A 23,893-nucleotide genomic window follows, 5' to 3' on the forward strand; every position below is an offset into this window, starting at 1 on the left:
GTAAGAAAGAGAGAAATGAACTAAGAAACCTAGATGCAAAAATCTCAAGTGAAGTTGTCTGTCCAGAAACTTATGCGTTACTAAGAAATTAAAGAGCATTAGGGAATACTTCTGGTCATGAATTTTTGGGGAATTTCTTTTTGATGTTGTTGTTGTTTTTTTAACTTTTAAAGTATTAGAATAGTTACTGGCATGATTTTGGAATATTCTAATTAGTATTATATGCAACCAGTTCTGGGTATAGTTCAGGAATTTTTTGCAGGCCCAGGACCATTCCTAGTAAACCATTTGAATGTGGCCACACTGTTTTGGAGGATATTATGGATTCCTAATTTTGACTGATATCTACTACTAGTTCATTCAATGAGTTCAGTTACAGTTTCCTGCAGTTCCTCCCAGAGTCACAGTTGTCCAGTCTACAGCCTCCCATGCTGTAGGCAGAGTCTCTGTTTCACGTGAAAGTGCATGTTTAGCTACAAGTTGTTTGAAAAGGTCCAGATCATCCCAGAACAACTCAGATCGCTCCTTACAGGTGCCCTGCCTGTTTGAGTAACTCTAACCAGGCAAAAATGTGCTGTCCACAAATCTTATGGGAAGTGACACTTGCAGCCTTGAAACAATTTTTCTATCTTCATTTAATAATAGCCTCAAATATGACTAGGATGTCACACTAACAAGGCCCTGAAAAAGTATATTTCTGCCAACAGCAATTAATTGACCTTTATTTCCTTTTAAAAAATTATTTAATTTTTATTCTTCACTGGGTTACTATCTCTTCATCCTTTTTCAATGTATTAAACATTTATTTGAATACTGTCCACTTTATTGTTCATATGGGATTTTTTTTTAAAACATACTATTAAAAAAATCACAGAATCATTAAAATTGGAAAAGATCCCCAAGATTATCAAGCCCAACCTCCATTCAGCATATATTTAAAGAGCTGCTACAAATCAGATGCTTAGTGATGACATTCAAGCTTCCTCATCATATTATTCAGGACAGATTTCTGTGGCAAATGGATGGTTTCATAAGACTAGAAGAGCCTTAATACGAGAAAGTCCTGAGCGAGTTTCACTGTGAACTACAAGGGGAAAATGTCAAAATGGAGCTGTCTGGCAATGAAAATGCTATTTGAAATTGCAGACAGTACTGTGCAGAAGGTTTTGCCTTTTATAAAGTATCCATCTAATTCTAAAAAGCAATATATTAGAAAGCAAAACCCCCACCATTTAATGTAAGTAACAGTTGATGATTGTGACTGGTTGTGAATCTGGAGTAAAGTATGATTGTAAGTCTGGAGTAAAGTAGAAGTTAAAGTTTTTATTCTTATGTGTTCTGATATACCAAAAAGAGCAGAGCCCTTCATGAAGTTCAAGGTTCTCAAGTTTCCTTAGGCCAAAGACATACACATAGTTTATAAAGTCAAAATAAACAATTAGCACAGCTTTTAAAAAATGGCTAAAAAACGCATTTCTCTTTGTTATTAGCCCAGCTGGTTAATTATTTGCTTCTCAGCATGCCCACTAGCCATCCAGAAGTTTCTACTGTTATACTCCTGACCATGTATAACATACAATGTTCAGTGCTAACTATTTACAAGAGACTTTCCTCTTTACACTTTAGCTGTTAAATAGGCTCTTGAAATATTTGCTTGGGGTAATAAGTATTTTCAAGACTGTTTCTAGCTTTTCCTGTTCACAGTCTTGAAATCTGAAATGAACTTCAAGTGCTAAAAGGTATTCAGTTTTACTTCTCAGCAGCAAATGACTAAGGTTGTCTCATAAGTTACAGATATTTGCACTGTATAAAATCCAAGTGAAACACAATCTTCAAGTACAGTCACATACTTAGGAAATGATTCCTGGTGTTTTCTTGTAACTATGAAGCAGTGGCTGGGTTTTTTGCGTGCTTGGACCTCTCAGGCTGAGGAACTGCAACAATGGTGCCAGAAACTAAGAAGCTATTCACTGATGTATGGGACAGCCTCAGACACATCCTGAAGAGGTAGAGGATGGTTTGTTTCTCTAAAAGGACTATCCCTGACAGTAAAGCTATTGCAATTTGCAGATGGCAAGGAGTATGTTATGCAACAGAGAGTTAGCACCTATTGAAAGGACCACACTTTTAGGAACAGTGTGATTTTTTGATTCACAGCTTGTTTCAGAATACTTAGTGAGCTGTAATCACAAAAGTATTTTAATAACTTAGTGGTTTTAATTTTGTTTTCTTTCTGTTACATCCCTTGGGAATATTAGGATTACCTGTGTGTTTTGCACTCTTTGCCATAATCAAAAATGAAGATGAATGCTGTATCTGTGGGGATCTTGAGGCAACAAATTTGGGCTTTGAGATAGTATTTTTTTTTTCTACTTCATGATACCAACATGAGTGAGAAACCAAAGGAACAGCTTGAGCAAGCAGTCAGCTCTTAATTATCTGCACACCCAACCTGAGCTGAATTAGGCAGGGGCAAATTAGAATGGGAGTTGCAACATTAGGTCATGTTTTACTGTACTGTACAGCACAGACTAGTTTTACTCTTCCACAAGTCTAATGTAAAACTCTGTGATGCTGTTACCAATCTGCCCTGCCACTCCTATGACCAGAAAAATCTTGCAGGAGGAAAAATGTTCAAAGCTGTGGTTTGCTAATGTGATGAGGATAAATAGCCTTGTTTTACTTTCCTTCCCCAGAGTCAAACCTACACATGGAAAAGTTGGCAAATCCAATGGAAAGAGGGAGCAGGGATTGCTCAGAGTTAATACACTTTCAGCAGTCTTAATTCTTTGTTACACTCTATTTTTTTCTTCTGGATGTCACAGGAGTCAGGGTGCCTTGTGGGGAGAGTCAGGCCATGACAGCACAGTCACTGAATAAGCTCCTCTGCGGTAGCTGAAGAGAGGGCTTTGCCTGCATTGCACGGGAATTTGGGAGTGAAGTCCTGAGTATTTCTATGTTTCAGATACTGTCCCACTACCTCTTAATTTCAGCCTGGCTGTGAAGAAGGTGCTTCCCGTTGGTAGACACAGTAGAACAGCACAGCTGACACCACTCTTTGTCTTTTTCAAGACAAACAAGTGGCTGCATCCCTCTGTGTACATGACAGATCTAAACTGCAGTCCTCTGTGGTTTGAATTTAAACCAAAATCATTGCATTGCTTGGTTTCAAGAAGTCAGGAAGTTCTCTCTAAAAATCTCAGGCCAGGCCCCTAAAATCAGTAGTGACATTTAAAAAACCCACATAACTAGAATATGTTGCCCATAGTGGCACTCAGCAGCAATTTGCAAGACACCACTTGCAGCCTAGCTAGAGAAGATAAATTCAGGTTAGATCAGAAGCCTAAATGCTTCCTTATAGGGATAACTTAGGCAAGCTGGAAGCATCGATGGAAACTACAGGAGTTCAATAACTATGTGGTGGTGATCACCCTCATTGTCAGCATTGGCTGTGCATGGTATGGAAAAGGAGACCTTTCATTAACTGTATAGGAGGCTGTCACTGCAGCAGATCCATATCATACTCTGTCACGTAGAATGCAATTTGTCAGTTCCAGTGCAGCGAATTACGATGATATCCGTTTAGAAACGTGTTTGCAAGCAGTCAGCTGGCAAGTGCATTGTACACTGGCCCATCTGTTACCACAGTAATTGGGTCATCCACTTCAGAAGAAGTTGTTTTGCCTGTGTAGTGACAGAAGCAATGACCTCACATAAAGAAAGCCTGCACCGGACCAGGGGTTCTAACACTGGGATAGAGGAAAGAAAGTATGCCTATGGAACCAACTGGAAACTTCAGACCTCCGTTAGTCACACGTTTAACTGAGGTCTAATTGCGCCTCAGAAATGATGCTGAAGGAAAACATGGAAAAAGGTTCTGAAAGTTATCATTACTGAGGGGACTGCAAACCTACAAAACAAGCACGTTGTCAGGACTAGCTGTCTTCTTGTCCAGTGCTACAGATCATCAGCTTCAGCACCCTTCTGTTAACACCAGATACTGCCCTGGTGAAAAAATTATGCTGGGAAGGTACAGGAAGGTATTTTTAATTTGTAGGTTGGCATTCTTAATTTGGAACTTCCTTTTTAATAGGAGTTAATAACAGAATTGGTTTCCGATTTAAAGATAATCAGGTTTGTGGTTACAAATATTACAAAGTTATAACTTCTATTTTACCTGTTCATGACAGGAGAATCAGCCCTTCCTCTACATTAAGTAGTTTTTCACCTCTCTGTCTGTCTTTCAGGGCAATTATCTGTTAAAATAACTTTGACAGGAATATAATTCTTTTCTATTCCCAGCAATTTTAAAAGCTAGAGAATCTGCCTTTCTTAATGTTTGGCTCTAGTCTGGACAAGAAATAATTATTACAGTAAGCTTATTTTACCGCATCAGATGGATTTTTTCCCCCAGTCTTTAACCCCTGAACCTCTTAATTTTCTGAGACAAGCTCCATTACTATGTGTACAGAATGAGAGTTCAGGTGTCCATGATGGCTTGGCCACTTCTGCAGTACAAAGTCAGGTAAAGGTTTTTTGTAGTGAAATTCAACATCTTCTCATTGATGCAGATATATGAAAAATGTGCAAAGCAAACTGAGAAACTAAGCAAAACTTCACTTCAAAGGTAAAGGAAGCAACTTATAGCTATAATTTTTGGTACTCAATTTCTACATATAGTACATATTCTCCAAATGAAGTCCAAAACTGATTTAGTGGAAAGAAAGCTAAAGTAGGAAGACAAAAGGAAAGCTGAATCCTTCTAAAATGAAGCTTGTTCAGACTTTGTGACCATCACAGAGTCACTTCTTGCCATATAGCCAATGAATCTCTAGCAGCAATTTATGAGTGAAGCTTTCAGCTACATTAGTCATTTCCATCGCTTCTTTCACACCAGCCTTTTAACCTCCCAAAAGTATTTAACAGAATCATCACTTGAACAAGATAGCAGTTGCTGAAACTCAGTAACATTTGACTTAATCTAGCAGATTGCATCACTGCCAATCAATTAATTTCTTAGATGAGCCTGTAAAATATGCAGTGAAAAACATCCATCAAAGACAAGCTCATGACATTCCTGCCAGCTTGGGCAAAAGGCTTGTTGCTAGTGGTAGGGGAACTGACTTTTAAAAGAGGAGCTGAGTAGTACGATTGAGGTAGACAGGGTGATATTCAAACATCTTTACAACAGATGCAATCACATTATCTATACAACATCAAGCTCCTCAGTGCACATGATCTTTATGTACTCTTCTGTTGCACCATTCCAATGGCTTTTGGAGGCCCAGTTTTCTATGCATCATCTTAGTCTTGTAGGAAATACATGCTGTGCTATGAGATTGGTCCAGTTGGACCACTTATAAAGCTAAACACTTATTTGGATGCCCAGTTTTATAGTAGGGCAGATGATTACTTTTTATTTTCTGGCACTGCCAAGAAACCTGTAATTTGTTCACATACAGTCACTTAATACTGTAGACATGGTGCTCTCTCTGAGCAATTGCTAAAGAAGACAATGGTCAACTTCATCTAAATTGTTTTCCTTAACCAAGTCTCAGCAGGTCTCTTTCCTTAACCCAGTCTTGTGACAGCCAAGAAGGCATTCCAACATCCATGGTAAGTTTATAAAATATCTGCTGTTGGATGTGATTGATGTCAGGAGACTTTGAAGATCTCAGTTTCTCTTCCTTACAGTATCTACAATTTTTCTTTGATGACCCTGGCTTGAGGCAGCAACACAGACTGATCCATCCAAGAGGGTCTGTTAAGTGGCTGCCTTTAAAACAAACATCATCAATGTTTTACTGATCGGTCACCAGGGGTCCTGCCTTTGCCAGTGATGAAAATACACCTAAGGGTTTCATTTTTAATTGGGTCATGTTCTTTCTGGAAGGAGTTTACTGGGTGTTGAATCCAGTCCTTTCCTCCACGCATATAAATATTACATGCATAATAATATTCACAGCAGCAATATGTTCATTACATTTATTATCACTGTGCCAAGCAGCTGCATTCGTGGAGGAAGACCCTATTTTGCTGGATGTTACACAAGCCCAGAATAAAGCAGGCGGCTCCGGCTGAAGGGGCTAATGATCTAAGTAGGAGGCAGGATTCAAAGCTGGATATAGACCAGCTGGCATAGAAGGCCAAGGAAACAATAAGACAGCACTAATCAGTGACTGTGCTGTGATCTCAGCATAACAACTCTCTGTTGACAAGCTTTCATTAGGAAAGCATTTCCCCCTCCCCCTTGAAACAATAAGAAAAAAAAGTTTTAAGAAGTAATTAAAAAGAGTATAGTATATTAATCTTGCATGGTTATTAGGGTCAACTCCTAATTGTAAAACAGCAAGTTCAGAAGAAAACCCAAGAGTGCTCGTTTGAAAATCTAACATAAGGGCTAACGCTTGTCTTAGGGTAGATGAGTAGACAATGGGAACCTAGAAGACAGAGCAAAACAGAATAGGCAAAAATAAGAGTGACATGTTCAAAAAGGAGAAGTTGGGAAATAGACTTTGCAGTCACACTCTGATTGGAAAAATGTAAATTTGCTAATGCTGCAGGAAAAAAAGTTTCAGTAATCACAACAAGAGACAGCAAGAAGGTGGATGAGATTTTAGTTGAGCATGTGTTAACCACGTCTCTACAGGTGCTCAGTTAAACAGAGTAGTGAAGTACCAATTTCAAGTAGAAAAATGTAATTTCTATGAAAAAAAATTAGAAAATCTTTACAATCCAGAATTTCTTGTAGTTACATAATTAATATGTTGGTCACCTTAAATGACACTCATCAGCTTCAAACGATACTTATCCCTAATTTAATTTTTTCCTTTGGATATTATTTGAAAAAGTTGTGATTATCCACACCTATAAGAGTAGTGTACACAGTTAGACCTCTTTAACAGTGTACTGAGGGACAAAGTGTTCAGTTAGCACTAGTGTTACTAGATATTTTATTCAGGCTATACATGTTGCTGAGCAGTGGATTTATCTAACAGTGTTACTTGATAGCAGCAGTGGACAAAAAACTTTGTAGATCTTGGCTCTCTAAATCCATTCTCTGGTACTGAATGATTGCTGCAATCTAAATGAATCTTTTTCATGAGACTTTTAACTACAATGCAAAGGGCTTGTTTCCTTATACCAGGTTAATTTTTCTTTATATAAAATTGTAGTAGTACACCTACAGCTTTCAAAGCAATAAAATAATTTTCTGCTAACTGTAAGTCCTAACTTGTTTCACCATCTTTTTTTCCACACCTATTGTATTTATTGCAAACAGGATTTGTGGGGAAAAAATGATATGAGAAATTGGAACTATTTATCTAACTTTCTAGAAAGCTATTTTTCTCTGTGCTGTACAGTTACTCCTCTAGATGGTAGCAGAGAACAAACTCTAAGGGACTATCACTGTGAAGACCGGGATAATACTATAGAATAATGCTGCCAGTGAACTACAATTTAAAGAAGCTGAAAAGTCACTCTATATTAAATTATCTTTGTGTTCTCTTTTCATTTGATGTAGATAAGAAGAGTTATACTAGATACGCTGATGGTGCCTAGTAAACTTAAACCTGGAATTTTGAAGGCAAGTTATTATCAAAAACCTTAATGCACTATGATTTGCATTTATACAACTGTTCTGCAAACCCTTTCTTAAGAGTACAAACATTGTTATTTTAACACTCCTAGACATCTTCTATTTTCTTTATAAAACCTCTCTCTGGATTTCATGAAATGTAGTTGAATTGAAATCTCCATGTGTCTGATAGTTTGGATTCTGAAATATTTGCATGAACCTTTATTTTTTTCATATTATCTATGAGAAATTCTTATTAAACTTCAATTTTTGCAATTTCTCATTCTGTACAACACAAAATGCCCTTCCACGTTTTTAGTTTCAAGCTGTGTTACACAGTCTTCTACAGCTCAGAATGTTTCTAAATGAAGAGTAGTAGAGCTCACAAAAAGATCCAATACAAACCATCTTCTTTTCAATTCACTAGTAAATGGAAAAAGAATCCTCCTATAGTTACATGTGCCTGCCTTATGACCACTGATTTTACTGAAGTCAAGAGATCTCTCTGAACGGCAGGAAAAGAAACTAGCTTGCAAAATTATCTCAAGTCTACACACAGAAGGCCTCATGTTAGTAGAATGAATCACAAGTTATGAAGTATATGTAAACCTCTATTCATTGCCTCCTATTGTCTTTATTTTTGCACCAACAGACCCACATTCTAATTCACTATTACTTGAAAATATTAAAAATCATTATACTGTGATCTCTGAAGACTCCTTCAGCAGGTAGCATTCCTTTTTGATAATAGTGAGTGCTCCTTTGCAGCAGGAGGGATGGGCAGCAACAGCAGGAGGAGGAAGGGACTGCCCTGGCCCTTTGTTCTGCAGTGGAGCCCCATGGCTGCTGCCCAGTTCCCAGGCCAGGTGGGCTCCGGCTGCAGCAGGGCTCTCTTAGGCCAGCCTTTGGCAGCCCTCTGTGAGGAGAATGGCGTGTTGCCCTGCCCATGTAGGTAAGGCAGCCTAGGAACAGGGAGCCCTGGCTCTCCCTCCCTCTGGCTGCTCTGCAGAGTTGCTATGTGTCCCCATGGAGGTTGGGGGATGGGGGATTGGGCTCTTCACCCCTAGAACGCTTTTGGTCCCAGGTTCTTTGCAGCATGAGGGAGCTCTGGCCACTGCCACTGCTTGCTTCTTCAGCCAAACAACTCTCCTGCCTCTCCTGTAGGAGCTCCTGGACATCCTGCAGCAAGAAGGACTTGCAACAGAGGGGATCTTCCACTGAGCTGCCAGTGGGACAAGCCCTTCAGGAGCTGAAAGAGACACTGGACCAATCGACCTGCAAAGCCAACCTGTGCCGCTGCTGGCCTTCCTCCTCAAGGTGAGCCCTTTTGACCTGCCACTGGAAGAGCTTGTGTCTGGTCTGGAGTCTTCAAAGGCTCACCATGAGCCCTTGGCTTTTCAGGACTTGCTCCTGCAGAGCATTCCCAGCAAGCTCCTTGTCATTGAGCTCCATGAGGAATGGATGGGAGCCATGCAGAGGAGCAGCAGGCAGGCCCAGGTAGAGGAGCCGAAAGCATAGGCATGGACCGCAGCCTGCCAGGTGAGCAGGGACTGGGAGGGGCCTGGCAATCGCCTGCCATGGTACTGATTCCTTCTGGCAGCTTGCTTTTGCTGGAGTGGGCTGGCATCTCAGGGGAAAAGGCATGGACAGGGAGCCTTCCCTCAAGTGGGCTTGGCTGGAATCAGGTGGTGGGAAACAATGCTGGGCTCCTTTCCTTCCTCAAGGACAGGAACCCTGACAGCTGTGCTGTGCAGCACAGCTGTTGGCTGCTCCGTGCCTCAGACCAGCTCTGGGGATGACTCAATGAATCTTGTGTTGCTGTCCCCTCAGGGTGGCCAAGAAGTTGCTGGCAGCCAACCTCCTCCTGAAGCAGCTGCTGATCCTCCTTCAGTACATTGGTCACAGCACCTCCACCAGCAGGATGAGCTCCAGCAACCTGGCCATCTGCCTGGGACCAAACCTGCTGAGCCCAGCCAACAAGGACCTGTTCCTGCTGAAGGCCAGGCTGGAGGTGACCGAGAAGGTAGGCTGGATTGAGCAGCTGGCTGCAGCCTTCCTGTCTCATCTGAGCTTGGCTGCTCAGAGGTCCCTGGTGGCCCCCCCTCCCCACCAAATATTGGTGGGGTGGCTGTCTGGAGGAGCAGCTCCATGACCACAGCCTTCTGCACAGAGACAAGGCTCAGGAGGGATGGCAAAGGCTGCTTGACACCTTCTTTTCTGGCAGCTGAGACGTGGGTTTTGATGTGTGCAGATGAAGGGGCTGGTGAAGTTTCTGACAGACAACTGCCGTGACATCTTTGGGGGGGAGATGGAGATGGAATCAGAAGCAGCAGAAGTATGGCAGCTCCATGAACACTGGGAGCTGCCAGTGTCTTGGGCAGGAGGATGGTTCCTGAGGAGTCCAAGGAGCTGTCGTCCCTCTTCCTGGCATTCGCTCTACTGCAGGGGCTTTGTGGAGGGTGGGTGGTTGTTCTTTTTTTTTTCCCCATGGGATGAGACATTGTAAGTCAAACTCGGAAGGTGGTTTCTCAAATGCCTTAGGCATGGGCTTAATCCAAGGAAATGCCTGCAAAATCCCTCCAGAAAGACAGCTTTCCAAAGCAAAGTCTCCCACCACAGAGGGTGGTATGGCACCAAACGGCTCTCCGCAGAGCTTTGTCTTGGGAGGGCAGAGGAAACCCCGGCAGAATGAAGCAGGCAAGCCTTTTCTTGGCCTGAAGCGGACCACAGCCTCCCTGACCCATGCCCCCCCAAATGAACCAAGGGTCACACTTCCAATGTGTGAACATTGTGTTCCCAAGGGAGGTCCTGGAAGAAAGGGCTGATCTCCTCTGCAGAGTGAAGGCAGCCATTGGCTAAACAATTGTTTCCTGTTCCAGGCTGTCCCTTGCCACCTGCTGACTCTGACAATTTCTGCTGTAGGTACCTTACTTAATTGGTCTCCAGCCAGCCCAGAGAACGCTGTTAGGCTACCTGGAATGCACAGGAAAACTAAAGAGCCTGTCAGAGGAAGGAAGGTAAAGGGAGGCAGCTTTGGTTAAATCAAGAGCTGATTGCAGTTGATCCTGGATTTCCCTATCTAATCCCGCTGTGGGGTGGAAAGTTTCGCAGGCTACTCACAAGAAAACAAAAAGCCAAGAAAAAGGAAGAGAAGTGGGTACTGGGCAGTGGAGAGGGAATGGCATCCAGCAAAGAAAAGGAGGAAGAGTGAAGAAGGGGATAAAAAAAAAGCAGAAAGGTCCAGAAGAGGAAGGAGACCAGGTGCATACCAGGCTCTGCTGCCCATCTTTCCCAGATCTCTACACTGCTCTAAGTCAGTTCAGCTTGCTGGCAAGGGGTGGCCAGAGATAGTGCAGCACAGGGTTTGGAAAGAACTCCACGGCAGCTCCCCAGGGACCCCCCACTGAGCCCTGTGCTGTGGCACTGGGTTGCTGTGTATGTCTGCATGTGCATGGGTCCCTAGGGGCGTTATTCCCCATGGACATGAGATGTCAGAGCCAGCCTGTCACCAATTCCAGCGCTAGCTCTCTCTTCTGGGCCATAAAAGATTCCTTCTCAACCATGTTTCCCAGAGAAACTGGAACCAAGTCATGCTTATTCCTGCCTTTGGGGGTTTATCAGTGCTTTCTGGGTCTGTTGTTGTAGGTGTTGATTTCCTGTCAATGGCTGAGGTCCTGCAACCCCTGGGCTTCTGTGCCTGATGTCCACCAAAAAGAAAGGGATTTTTCTCTCTCTGTATTTTACTTTCTCTCCCTGTCTTCTGATTTGTGCCTGTAGCCTCTGGTGCTCTCAGTGGGCACTTGGAGAAGAGCCTGGCTCTCTCATCTTCATTTCCCCCAGCACATTTGGAGAGAGACATATACTTTAGTTTTTAGTTGAGGTTTATAGAAAGATACATATTGATTAGACACACACAACAAACTCTGCCCCCCAGTGGCAGAGGAAAGGCTTTCCCCGGGGAAGAGTTGTCAGAAAGTAGTTAAAAGGGAGGAAGTCACCACAGTTTTGGTGGTAGGTGGGGAGTTCTGCATCAGAGAGGAATTATCCATCTTCCAAAGCATAGCACAAGCAACTGGCTGTACTGTAAATGCACCTAGCTGGTGCTTTTTTTCATAGAATCATAGAATCATAGAATAGGTAGGGTTGGAAGAGACCTCCAAGATCATCAAGTCCAACCCCTGATCCAACTCCAATTACTATATCATGGCACTAAGGGCCACGTCTAATCTCTTTTTAAAAACCTCCAGGGATGGTGAATCCACCACCTCTCTGGGTAGGCCGTTCCAATGCCTGATAACCCTCTCTGTAAAGAATTTCTTCCTAAATTTTGCGCACCTGGAAGCCTGGAACATAGCAGAACCGCTTTCCTGGAAATCACCACTGTTGATGCTGTAACTTGGGAGTTCAGGAGAGGAATTTAAACTCAAAAAAATTTTTCATATTTTATTTTGGAGTTTGGAAAAAGTAAATGAGTTCAAAAATTATTCTACAGAGGAGTTTTGGATTAGGAGCTTGTCCTGCTGCACATGCATATCAGTGCTGGTACAAAAGCTGGGATCTAGATTGTTGACACTACTCAGAGAGTTCACAGTATAAATAGTATGCATAAAACTTGTGCCTTTGAAAATCTTTGAAAATCTATGAACCTTAATAACGAAACTACATGTTCTGGTATACAACTGTTAATTTTTTTATAGAGAATTAGTTTACTTTTAATTTATTCCAAAGAAGAGATTTCTGAAACCTTTCTAAGATTAAAGAGTAGAAGTTCTCAACTAAGAAAATGTGCATTTTTAATTAAATTTCTGTTCCACCGAGGAGAAGGGAAAAGTTGAATGGAAGTAGGGATTTATTTATAAAATTGCATATATTAGAGCACAGATGTAGGTGACTGCAAGAAAAATATGCACATTTAAGGGCATTCCTTGTAACCACAGAGGCTGTTGGAAGTCTGCCTACTTTTTCAAAATACCCCTTTGTTTAGATCAGATGTTCCCTGCACTGTAGTTAATACTAAAGACCTTTCAATGTTTTGGTATCACGTGTTGTAGTAAAGACCTGTGGTAAAGACTTGTTGTAGTAAAGACTTTCTCAAATTTTCCAAATCCTGCCCGCTTCCTTATGGCCCCTGTAGCTCCCAGTCAATTTTAAGCTGCTATTTCCATTTTACTTCAGGGCTTCAAGAAGTCTGAGTTTGGCTCAGCAAAGCACCAAATTGTACCCATGGCATAAGAAGATATGTCACCCTTTTTATGAGGTTATTATCACATTTAGATATATTTTCTTGTATAATTATAGCAAATTTCAGCAACAACCAATAACATTTTCTCCGTCACTAACAAAACAAGAAGATTAAATTATTAATATGTATATGATTTATGTGTGCAGTATGTGTGAGCACACAGCAAAAGCCTTCGATTATAGCATTCACAGGTCTGTAAGTTTATGCATATAAATATGCACAGGCACAATAATCTATAGATAGCAGACACCTTCAATGCCTATTGCCATGTCCACAACACTTCTTTTGATTAAAACTTAGATTGAAGGATGTCAATCACTCAAAACAAAACATCCTTGAGCGCATCTCATTCAATCATTCTGATTGCAACTACTTAACAAATACACCCTTCCTCAAGGTACTTCATTTTGTACTTACATTTACTATCCAGTACTTGTTTTAATGCACCTTCAAGGTAATGAATCAAAATACCCAGGCAACAATACTTTCCCTGTATTTTCAAGTAATCAGAATACTCACACTTACTCTTTTATTCTTCTGCACACAGGTTTATTTCACTTTACTTTAGATAAGACTGAGCGAGGATTATATTTTCCACATTTTCATCCATTTTTTTCCATAAACTGAGCTTATTTTCACTCTGATATGTCAAGGCACCAAAGCATTAGAAAATATTTAATGACAACTGTGGTCCTATGGGATTTAAGCACGTGTTTTAATGCTTTGCTGAAATTAGGAATTTCAGCAGGGAAACACCTTTCTCAAGAATTGCCAGTGAACAGATAAAACTCATGTTTTTTTATGAGTATCACCTGAACAGCACATACATACCAATAACCCAGTCCTAACCTGAATGATGACATAAAAACCCATGGCAAGTTTAACTGTGTTGTTAGTCTTAGATTTATAAGTGTGTAACAGCTACATAGTCAGCGTATTTTCTTTCACAGTTGCAACATGAAACCTACCAAGTCTTTTTGGGTTTTTTCAAAGTTTTAGTTATGGGAGAATCCTATTAGCTGTAAAACTACCAGGTTTATAAAGTCAGTCACCCAAACGTAAATTTAACATCAAACAGGTCTTGATACTAAGGAAAACACAGGAATATCTGTATGCTAGTTCTCTTTGATAGCAAGTTATTAAAAAAATAAAACCAAACCAAGAAAATAAGTATTAAAAAGCCCAAAGAAGTGTTACATATAAGCTTATAAAATAACATTATATAAGCTTAGTAAAATAATGTATTTCTCAATTAAAACTGAACTAAGCCATCACACGCCGCAGATCCAGACAGAAAAACTGTTAGCAAAACCACCTAGGTTTCTTGTTTAATTTCTACTTTAACACCAGAATTATTTGTTAGGTGTAAACTAGTTTGTCTTAATAAAAGAACCTGATACAAAATTCATGTTGTGAGTGTTGTAAGGTGAATGATAAAATGGTTATATTTCTCTTTCCACAAAGTCTAATTTGCTCTTCTGAAGAAATATATCTTGTCTTTCTTACAAGAAAACAGAGGGGGAAACATTTTAAAAGCTGAAAAACACTCATAGGGATTTCATGTTCCCATGAAAGAAAATGATAATATTAGACTGTACTATAATTTAGTTTAAGCTTTTTAATTACTCTCATTGATATCTGTAAGTCTTTTAAGCATTGAAGACACACAGGAAACTATGGTATAATGGGGAAACTATAGCCATTGCACAGAAGTTATACATCCTTGATCTATTAGATTTCTCTAAACACTAAGGGTGATCCTGTCAAGAAAGTATATTTGTATTTACAGATACAAGAAAGGCTAAGGTTTCTCACCCAAAGAAATACAATAATCACAGAATCATAGGAAATACTCCCTCCTGGACTGCTAGCTGTTAAAAAGAAATAAATACAGGATGAGAATAAGCGTCTCATTGAAAATTGATCCAAAGAAATCTGTCCTGTTGAACACATTAAGTTTTTGAAAAGAACATTAGCATGAATATGAAATAATTCAGTATAATCGAAACTTCATTATAGAGTTGCAACAGATTTTACAGTATTGTATGTGGTGCAATTTAAAGACTGTTAAAATTTAATATTGATAAATGTAAACAGGAAAAAGCAAATCTTGGTTATACATACACATTAGGCTTTAAAAAATTACCTACTACTTTTGAGAAAATAGACTTTGAAGTCACGGTGATGATGTTAGCAATTCTTGGTAAAGGAATACAGAACAACGCATTATGTTACCACAAAACTATAGTCTCTTCCTTTCAAAAAATAGAAACAGAAAAATGTGAAAAGGAAGAACAAAGATACCCATGACTTTCATACAATGAGAGATTAACTAGACTCCTCAGTGAAGACAAGAGGCAACTCAGGGTATATGAAGTTATGAATAGAATGGGGGAGGTGATTAAGCAATGATTACTCACTTATTTCTCACAGCACAAGAACTCAATGAAATTACAAGGCAGCTGCTTTAAAACAAACCAAAGGAAGTACTTTTTCATACAGCACATAATGAAACAGCAGAATGGGATACTGTGGAGGTCAAAAATATAAGTTAATTTAAAAAATATTAGAAAGGTAAGATAGGCTTATGAAAGGCTATTAAACATGATATTCCAGATGAAATTTCCATCTTGGAAGTCCTGATAGCTAGAAGCTAGTATAGTACAAAGTAAAATGATTGCTCTGTTCCTCTGCATCTGTAGCCAACTTCCCTCTAGTTCCCTTCACCGACTTTGTGCTAATCCACTTCAGAGTTGTCATCTTCCTCCTTCTTGTGCTCTTGTGCCCGGCTTTCTCCATCTGTCTTTTTCTCCTTCCAGCTGTTTTCCGGAGCAGCTGTTTTCACCACCACACAAAGCCCAGATGGCCGAGTACTGAATGTAGAGAGTCAGGCATGCTCTTCTCAGTTCCTATGCCTGGAGCTGTGTGGTATCCCACTCTCCTCTTGCAGTGGCAGATATAGTCTGGTCACATGGAGGAAATGTAAAGGGCAGAAGAACGCTTATGGTCTTCAGAAATGTTATGTGCTGATCCCCTGCCTCTCCACATGGCTTATTCCCTGCAACTTTGGCAGTTGATGACTCTTGAGTAGTTTCACAAAGACAATGAAAGGCATTTCCTTGATTTCAGAAAAACTACCGTGTCTAAATTTGAAGTCACCATCACGGAGGTACTAGATTTCCACAGTGAAAAAAGCTTTGTGAATATCTGTAGTGTGGTGTGTGTAATATTTTATTCTGTTCCCAAAAGCAGGTCAACATTTTTAGCCAAAGCTCAAGAAGCAACTTGCTTGTGGTGGACACAGACCATGGAAAGTTCCATCCAGATAATTTCAGGCTGGCAAATTTTAAACAACTGGAAAGAGCGACTTATAATGGAAAACGTTAACACTCTTATGCATGGCTATCCAGTTTTTCCAAACCACTTACTTTCTCTACTTAAAGTATGTGTGTGCTTGTGTGTATGTATATATTTTCACATATATTCAAACTGGCACCACTAAAATGATACTATTGAGAGAATGTTGCTTCTGTAAATCTCCTTCCCTACTGAACTGTTTTTGCATGGGTTTTCCAGCACAGCACTCCGTTGTACAGAGTAAACAGGGCACTTTGAGCATGGCATGATACCATTTTAAACCACTACTACAGTTTCAGCTACCACAGTTGGCAATTAGTTGAAGAAGAGAAAATGACAGAGCCTATTGAAGAGCCTGTAACTGAGCCTGCAAGGACCCTTTGGTGTATTTCAGGTTCTGAGCATGCTAGCAGGTCGAGCTGAACAGAAGGCTGTGCAGCATTGCTGAGCTCTCCTTGCAACACAATACTACATTTTCCAGGGCAAGAGTAAGAACACTCCCTCTGCAGAGAAGATGATCTCGGCAGAAGCACCAATTTAACGGCCATATTTCACTTACAAGATAAACATATAACTTAAAAGCTCACTACTCCTTTCCCCATTTTTTTCACCTTGTGAAGGAAAAGTCACTATTTCCCCAAATCACATGCATCTTAGTCTCCAGTAAATGCAAATCGCTGTGTCTGTATGCTCGGTAGTTCTTCACTAAAAACGTTAGTGTTTCTAAGAGCAATGACTGGAAAAAAAAAAGTGTTATTGTTAAATAAATACATTAAAAAAATTAAAGTAATAATTATTGCCAAAAGAAAAGGCAAAAAACTTCGTCCTAGGACTGGTTTGGCTGTGACACCCCAGCTCTCCTCTGCTTGGGGCAGCTGTGAACCGGAGCCTTGGCCCTGCGGGTGCCGGACAAGTTTGTGCTTTTGGCAAGAACCTGGGACCGGGGAAACTCCTCTGCGGCAGCGGCTGTCGGTGCGCACCCTGCCGAACCGAGCCCGCGGGGCCACGGCAGTCCCAGTGCCGCCACGCGTGGATACCCTGCCGTGCCACGGGCGACGGGAGGCGACAGATGGAGGCCCGGGGATGGCGAGGGCTCCCCGTTCCCCGCCCACGGAGCCCGCCCCGGCCCGCCCCAGCCGTCGGCGACGGCCCCGCCCCGCGGAGCGCCCCTGGGCCCGGCGCGGCGCGGAGCGGGCGCGGCGGGGCGGTGTCGGTCGGGGCTGCGCGGAGCGGGTGCGGCGGGACGGGAGGGGCGCGCAGGTGGGCGCGGTGGCCGGGGCCGTGCGGGGATGCGGCATGGCCGAGCAGCCCGGCGCCCCGCACCGCACCACCGGCTCCACCTTGCTGCACCCGCTGAGCGCGCTGCTGGGCATCCCGCTGGACCAGGTGAGCCTGCGAGCCGCGCCGGCGAGCGGCGGGACCGGGGTGGCGGATCCCACGCCTGTCCTGAAATGGGGGATTCTGTCTGGCAGAGGAGGGAGGTCCGTCGCTGTCACGCCGCGCGTCTGCCTAAGGGCCTCGGGAGCAGCGCGGAGACACCGTCCCCCGCGGTGGGAGCGGGTTTGGGCGGGGGTCGGGTCGAGCCGTGCCGCTCTGCCGGGCGGGCGGGCGGGCTGCTGTCACCGTGGAAGCCCTTCATTTTTCCCGGCAATGCCTGGCGCTTTTCCTACTCTCGCAAGAATTCGCTGCTGGATGCTGCTGGGTGCTGTCAGTCACGGCGCTGGGCTGACTGCGGCAGTCTGGAATGCTTCAGGAGCTCGGGTGCTGGCCCACCTCTGGGAACCGCCAGGCCGGGGTGGCCTGTAAGGAATCCTTACGTTCAGGCGCTGTTTTTGTGGCTAACGGGACTGTGGAAGGCAGGCTCAGAAGTCACTTCCAGCCTAGTCCAAGTGCCTGATGGAATTGTATGGATATAGGCAAAACACACAGACACACACACAAGCAGTCTTACGGGCGAGCAAGTTTGCACTAAATCCCTAACAGCACAATAGATTTTTGGCTGTGGTGGTGTTTTCTAATTGTTTATAGTCGCCTAGTTAAACTGACCCCTAACAGGCAGAAAACGTTGCCCTCCCCCACCTACACCTTTTATTGTCCCTCAAGCCTGCATGCACCTGCTGCCTTCCTGCATTCTTTCACTGATGAGGAAGTTAGGTCTGAAAGTTTGTGATAACCAGAACAAGTCTCCACCAAACTGCTAGGAGGTTAAACTGTGCTCTAAGAAACAAGGGCAGCAGAGGTGTGCTTGGTAAAAACAAACAGAAGATTGAAATTTATTTGCTTTCTTCTGTTTGCAGAGTGGCTGGTGCTAGGTGTCATTTTTTACTACTGTTTTTTTTCCCAAGTTGAGTAAGGAATTCTACAGATTATACCCCTTCATCTAACCATGCCAGTTTTCCCTTTTTTTGACAGAAAACAGGTTTTGATGCAAGAAAAGAGATCTGTTGCTAAACGCTGAAACAGTCAAACAATAAAGACCTGTAATTATCCGTAAGCTATTAATTTAGGAGAAGAATAATGAGTAGTGATAGCTTCTTTTTTGAGGTGTTCCATACCATGATTGATGAATATGAGAACACCAAAAAAACCCAGAAATAGCAAACATTTACTGTTGCGGCTTGTTTGTGGTGCCACAGCCTACATTCAGTGTTAGGATGACTCAGTTACCAAACAATGAAGTCTTGACAGACTGCAGTTTTTCTTTCTAAGCTTTCAAAAACTTGCCCTTCCATTCAGCCAAGGTGATTCAAAGATGATGTTGTCCATGGCGAAGATTCTCCTTGCGCCTTTCTGGGTCTGAGGATGCTTCACTGCATCTGGTTATGTGCTATGTTTGTCCCAGGGCCCTGGTCTCATGGGTGCTGATGGTGGGCACTTCTGTATCTGGTGGTTTGCACCTTGAGCCCACCCCAGTAAGCGGGGGGGACATGCTCTGGGGTAAGCAGTGTGGCTGGGCTATGAGAGTGTGTGTGCAGGTGTAGGTGCTGTCCCTGCGAACGACCCTGTTGGCTCCAGCAGCATGGAGCAGTGATGGGCCAGGAGGAGCCCCACCTTGCTGGGGTTTATCACAGAACTGCAGCACAGCCGTGATGAAATACAGCTTTCCTCACCTGAAAATCCACCCTACTTAATAGCTATCAATCATTTTAAAACGTCTCCTCTTGCCCCACTGCAACATGCTGCATGATGCAAAGCATCAGAGATTTCTGCTGCCCTGGAATAGGAAATACCCAGATCACTGCATGGAAGCATTGTGCTACCACTGTCCCCTCAAATCATGAGCCTCAACTCTGACTTGCAGTGCTAATGCCCTCGGAAGCAAAATAAAAACATTTTCACGCAGCTCCTCTGCCAGGTGGGTGGGTTACCTTCCTCATTAGAATGAGAGAGGGATTTCTGTTGTGGGGGAAAAGTTCACTTGCTCCTCTAAGCAGAATGGCGCTCTGCATATGACTTTTACTAGATATGAATCCCACGTGGAGCAGGGGCAGGTTTATTGTAATGCTGACAGTCTCTGTGCCTTCTGCTCAGTGGCTGGGCTGCAACAGGGGAGGTATCTCTGGTTTGTCACTGTGTGTCCGCACTGTTGTGCTCAGCCTGTTGGGTGGTGGCAGTCCAGATCTCCCTCTGGTCCTTGTGGCTGGCAGTTCCCCATGGCTGGCCCTGAACCTTCAAAAATGCCAAGAGAGCAAGAGGGAAAGGTGCAGAGGTGGGAGTTTAGACCCTCTGTGTCACTGTAGTATGTGAAAGCCATCTGTGTCCACCTCTGTGTTAAGTGTACAGAGGACTTGTCCCTTCTTTTATAGGTTTTCCATGAGGACTGTGCTATGAGTGAGATTTCGATCTATGAAAAAGGCCAGAAAAAAATTGAGCCGAAGGTCTGAAAAATGAAAGTTGTCATTGTTACCCTTTCATAGCAGGGGCAGGAAAGCTGTAGTAAGGGTAGATGGAAAGTGTTTTGTCATCTAAGAAGCAGCTGTTGGATCACTCATTATGGGAAGCATGGATGAATATGAAAATTTAATTTTTCACATTGGTTGTTTTCTTAATTTAAAAAAATTACAACTTAGGTTTAAAAGCAGCACAGAATTACAGAGGGTGCAGTTCCTGTCTGCATTGTGTACCTTGGCAGACTGTTCACATTTTGTTTAGCAGTTTACTGCATGAGAACATAGTGGAGTTTTCTGCTTTAGATGCTGAAATAATCCTGATTTCTCAGTGTGTATTTGCATGTCTCTTTAATGGATGATTTATCTTTGAATTTAACATTGAAATATTATTTTTTAAGAAGTGCTATATTTGGTAATAAGATTAATGAGTTTGAAAGTGGATGAAAAGACTCTGTGTGTTCAATTCTTTCTCATATCCCGGGAAAGCAGACTTTGAAGTTTAGCTGACTTGTGTTCTAAAAATATCTGGCTGGGTCAATGACATACCTTCAGCAGCACTTGAAAAAGAGTTTTGGGGTGTTTTTTACTTCCTTATCACATATGCTCCAAATCAGTGATGCTGGAATGTCGTCCCTCCCAGTACACTTATAGAGTGACTTTTGGCAAAGTAGACAATTTTTTGTTATATATGTCCCAAATCATCAATTTTGGGATATAGTCCTCTACCATAAATCAGTGAGATATGGGAAGTTAAACATTAAACTTTTAATAGTGTAATTTATGTAAACAAAGTGTGTGAGTGTGTATAAATACAGTGAAGAAATAAATATATTATTTAAAGCTATATTAAAAGTAAATTTAATGGAATTGTTTATCCATATGTATTTTTACCATGCCTTCTTAAGGTCTAGGCATCTCTGGAAGTAATTTAGGTTCAAAGGGTTAAGACGTGATTAAAAAGTTTCACTTCTCAAGGTTATTTTGTAGTACTCTAGATATCCCAGGTTTCCTATTGTCTTAGAAGTAGCAACTCTAGTGCAAATGGTCAACTGCTGTACACAAACCTTACATTTTAACAGGCCTTACACTGACCTATTTTGGACAGTACCAAGTTTGTGGACTTTCAAGGAAATGTGTTCTCTGTTCAAGGAGACTCTCTCAAAAACTGTATGAATGTCTTCTCATGTTTATATCAGAGGGCTTTTAACTTCAGTGTTTTCATTGATGAGGCTAGCCATGTTTCCCTAAAGAGGAAAAAAATGTTCATTTAAACTTAATTTTGAATGCTTTGGCTGCTGATTGTAGGCCTTATTTTTCATTTTAATTCTTTCATTGCAAGTCATCTGCATACTTATGTTTTGGCAGAAGTTTAAATAAAACACTAACTGTGGAGGGACTCTGGGACATGCCTCTGAGACTTGGGATACTTCAAATATTAAAGATGTCCTCCCACCATTCCTTGAGTTTGAATAACTCTCTGTGCAAAGCATGCTGGTTTAAAAAAAGAGAAAGAAGAAAAAAGTATATGTATCTTTTTTTTTCTTTTACAAAAAACATGTATTCTGATCCCAAAATAAGGGATGGTTTTGTTAACTTTCACATTTTTCAACTCTTTTGCTGTCCGCCTTCAGTTTTACTTCTACGCTTTCTGATTTAGCTAGTCAGCAGATCTGTTAGTTTCAAACCTCTTTGCGTGACTTTTCTAATCCACTTTTTGGGCAGTGTAAAGCCAAATAAAAAAGTTGCTCTCAAGGAACTCAATAAAGTTTAGGCTGTGAACTTTGAGGATCTTTTAGTGGTTGTCAATTGAGACATTAGAAGATGTAATGCTGAGGAAGAAAGGTAATTTGTTACAGACTGAAGTGGGATAACTGAAGATGGAAGTTCATTAAAGACTTAAGAGGGGTTAATATCAGATTTTTAACTAAAAAAAGCTGCTCTAAAGCAATGGCAACAACTGTCCATGTTCAACTATGCTACATTTCAATTTCCTAATGCCACTCATTTTACAACTGAAAATTCTACATTTTCATTTTAAAGTGCAGCAGTACTTGTCATTTAATACCTCCCTGACACCCTCAACTGCAAAAAATAAAGCTGTGTAAATTTTACTTATTTGAGAAACAGTAAGGAAAAATGAAATTTGAAATCAACATCTTAAAACACATTTATAGAGAAATATTACTTAAGTTGCCAAAACCAACTTTAATTTTGATATTTTCTGACTTTTGAGTACCCAGATTTTGTAAAACTGTTGTCTTTAAAAGAAACCATTAGTGGTTTACTGTAATGCCATGAAGGACATAACACTTTGGTCCCCAGTTAAAGAGGTGCCCGCGAGCAGGGCAGTTCATAGTGCATTTAGAGCAAATTCTGTATCTTCTGGAGACAGTACTGGGACAGAAGTATAGTACATTCCAAAGAATAAGGCTATCTCCAAAGCATTTTTTCCTGTTCAGTTCAGCTATTACTAACAATTGCAATAATACACATTTTCCTCTGCTTTGGAAACATGTGCTGCCTTTTTCAACGTGTTCTCACTCAGTTTGGCACTGCAGTCTTGAAACTCATGGCTGATGTCTTGATACTATGAGTGTAAATATTTCCACATCTCTTATGCCTTGAAAACAAAGTCTGTCCTTTTAAGTTTTTCATTTGGCGGGGGACAAAAGTGCAACTGGAATCAGCTGCTTGCAATTTTCCCCCTTTTAAGCACTTTCCTTCTTCATTTGTATTAAACAAGATCTGGAAAAATAAAGGTTGAAGGGCTGCATAAAGTTTCCTGAAACCTTCTCTGCACATTAATCATGCCAGAACTGATTTAGTGGTGCTCTGCAGCTATTTTGAGAAAATATAGAGTACTGATGAATACTCTTGGGCTCCAGCCTAGGGTTCTAGGCACCGAGCACAGAGCTGGCTCTGTACTTTCAGGGGAGCCCCTGATGCTTAGGATTTACTGAGCATTGGCCAGCCTGGCACAGTATTTAATGCCCTGGCTGTTCCTTGGCTCCTGTTACAGTTCACAAGAGTGGGCAGCGCTTGAGGCAGACTTGCCAAACTGTAAGTGGTGCTGCTAATCCCTGGGCAGGGGTGGCTGCAGCACTGGGCTTGGCATTACTGCAGAGGTGAATCCAACCTTTTGTACTTGTCTAAAACCAAGTAAAAAGTCTGATGTCAATGGGCCATGTTTCTCTTTGGAATGAAAAAAATCACTCTGTATGTCACCTAGTAGTTACAGGTAACCTTGAGGGTACGAAGCCTTGTCTCCTGGATGCTTGGGTAGTCTAGTGAGGGTGATTAAGGAGACCTTCCAGAAACTCAGGCTGGCTCTTAAAAGTACAGTCTGATGCAAAAAATTTTACTGTCCTTTATTAATAGTGGTGAGAGTCTTTATGTTAACATGTAGTTTTGGATCAGGAGTGGGCTTCAGGAAGGAATCTCTTGACTGTCCCCACTTGGCACACTTTGTACGTGAAGTGGCCACGGAGCATCTACACGGGGTTGCTGTCTATGAATGTGAAGCCAAAGGATGTGCCCCAGAAACTTGCAGTATTTCATTGTTATGGCGCACACAGCACTAAAGTTCAGCTGCTCTGAATTGACACCCTTCCAGCAATTAGTCCCTTGAATGAGGGGTCCTCACCCTCAGTTGTTTTGCTCTTCAAACCCATTTTGCTGCACCATAGCACTTGGTAAGATGAACATAGAGGAATTCTCTGACCTTCATTTGGCGGTTTCTTCAGAGCATAGCACTGGTCAGGCTTGTTTGGTCACATCTGAATAGGTGGAATCCAGCCCGTTCTGCACGGGGATCAGCTGGGTCAG

The 23,893-nt window shown here is 41.8% G+C and overlaps 1 protein-coding gene across 2 annotated transcripts in view; it reads left to right on the forward strand.

Annotated features, from left to right (window-relative positions):
* Positions 1–17,444: 17,444 nt before the first annotated feature.
* Positions 17,445–23,893, forward strand: part of MBOAT1 (membrane bound O-acyltransferase domain containing 1) — a 56,733-nt gene continuing 50,284 nt past the window's right edge. The window contains exon 1 of one of the 2 annotated variants that reach the window (XM_027676043.1): positions 17,445–17,564. In XM_027676043.1, the coding sequence (XP_027531844.1) occupies positions 17,475–17,564 (90 nt within the window). In that variant the 5' untranslated portion in view covers positions 17,445–17,474. The remainder of the gene's footprint in view (positions 17,565–23,893) is intronic. The other variant, XM_027676042.1, reaches the window with a different exon arrangement.

The sequence above is a fragment of the Neopelma chrysocephalum genome, unplaced genomic scaffold, assembly GCF_003984885.1.
Source record: "Neopelma chrysocephalum unplaced genomic scaffold, ASM398488v2 Primary Assembly neopelma1_26, whole genome shotgun sequence".
Classification (NCBI taxonomy): Eukaryota; Metazoa; Chordata; class Aves; order Passeriformes; family Pipridae; genus Neopelma; species Neopelma chrysocephalum.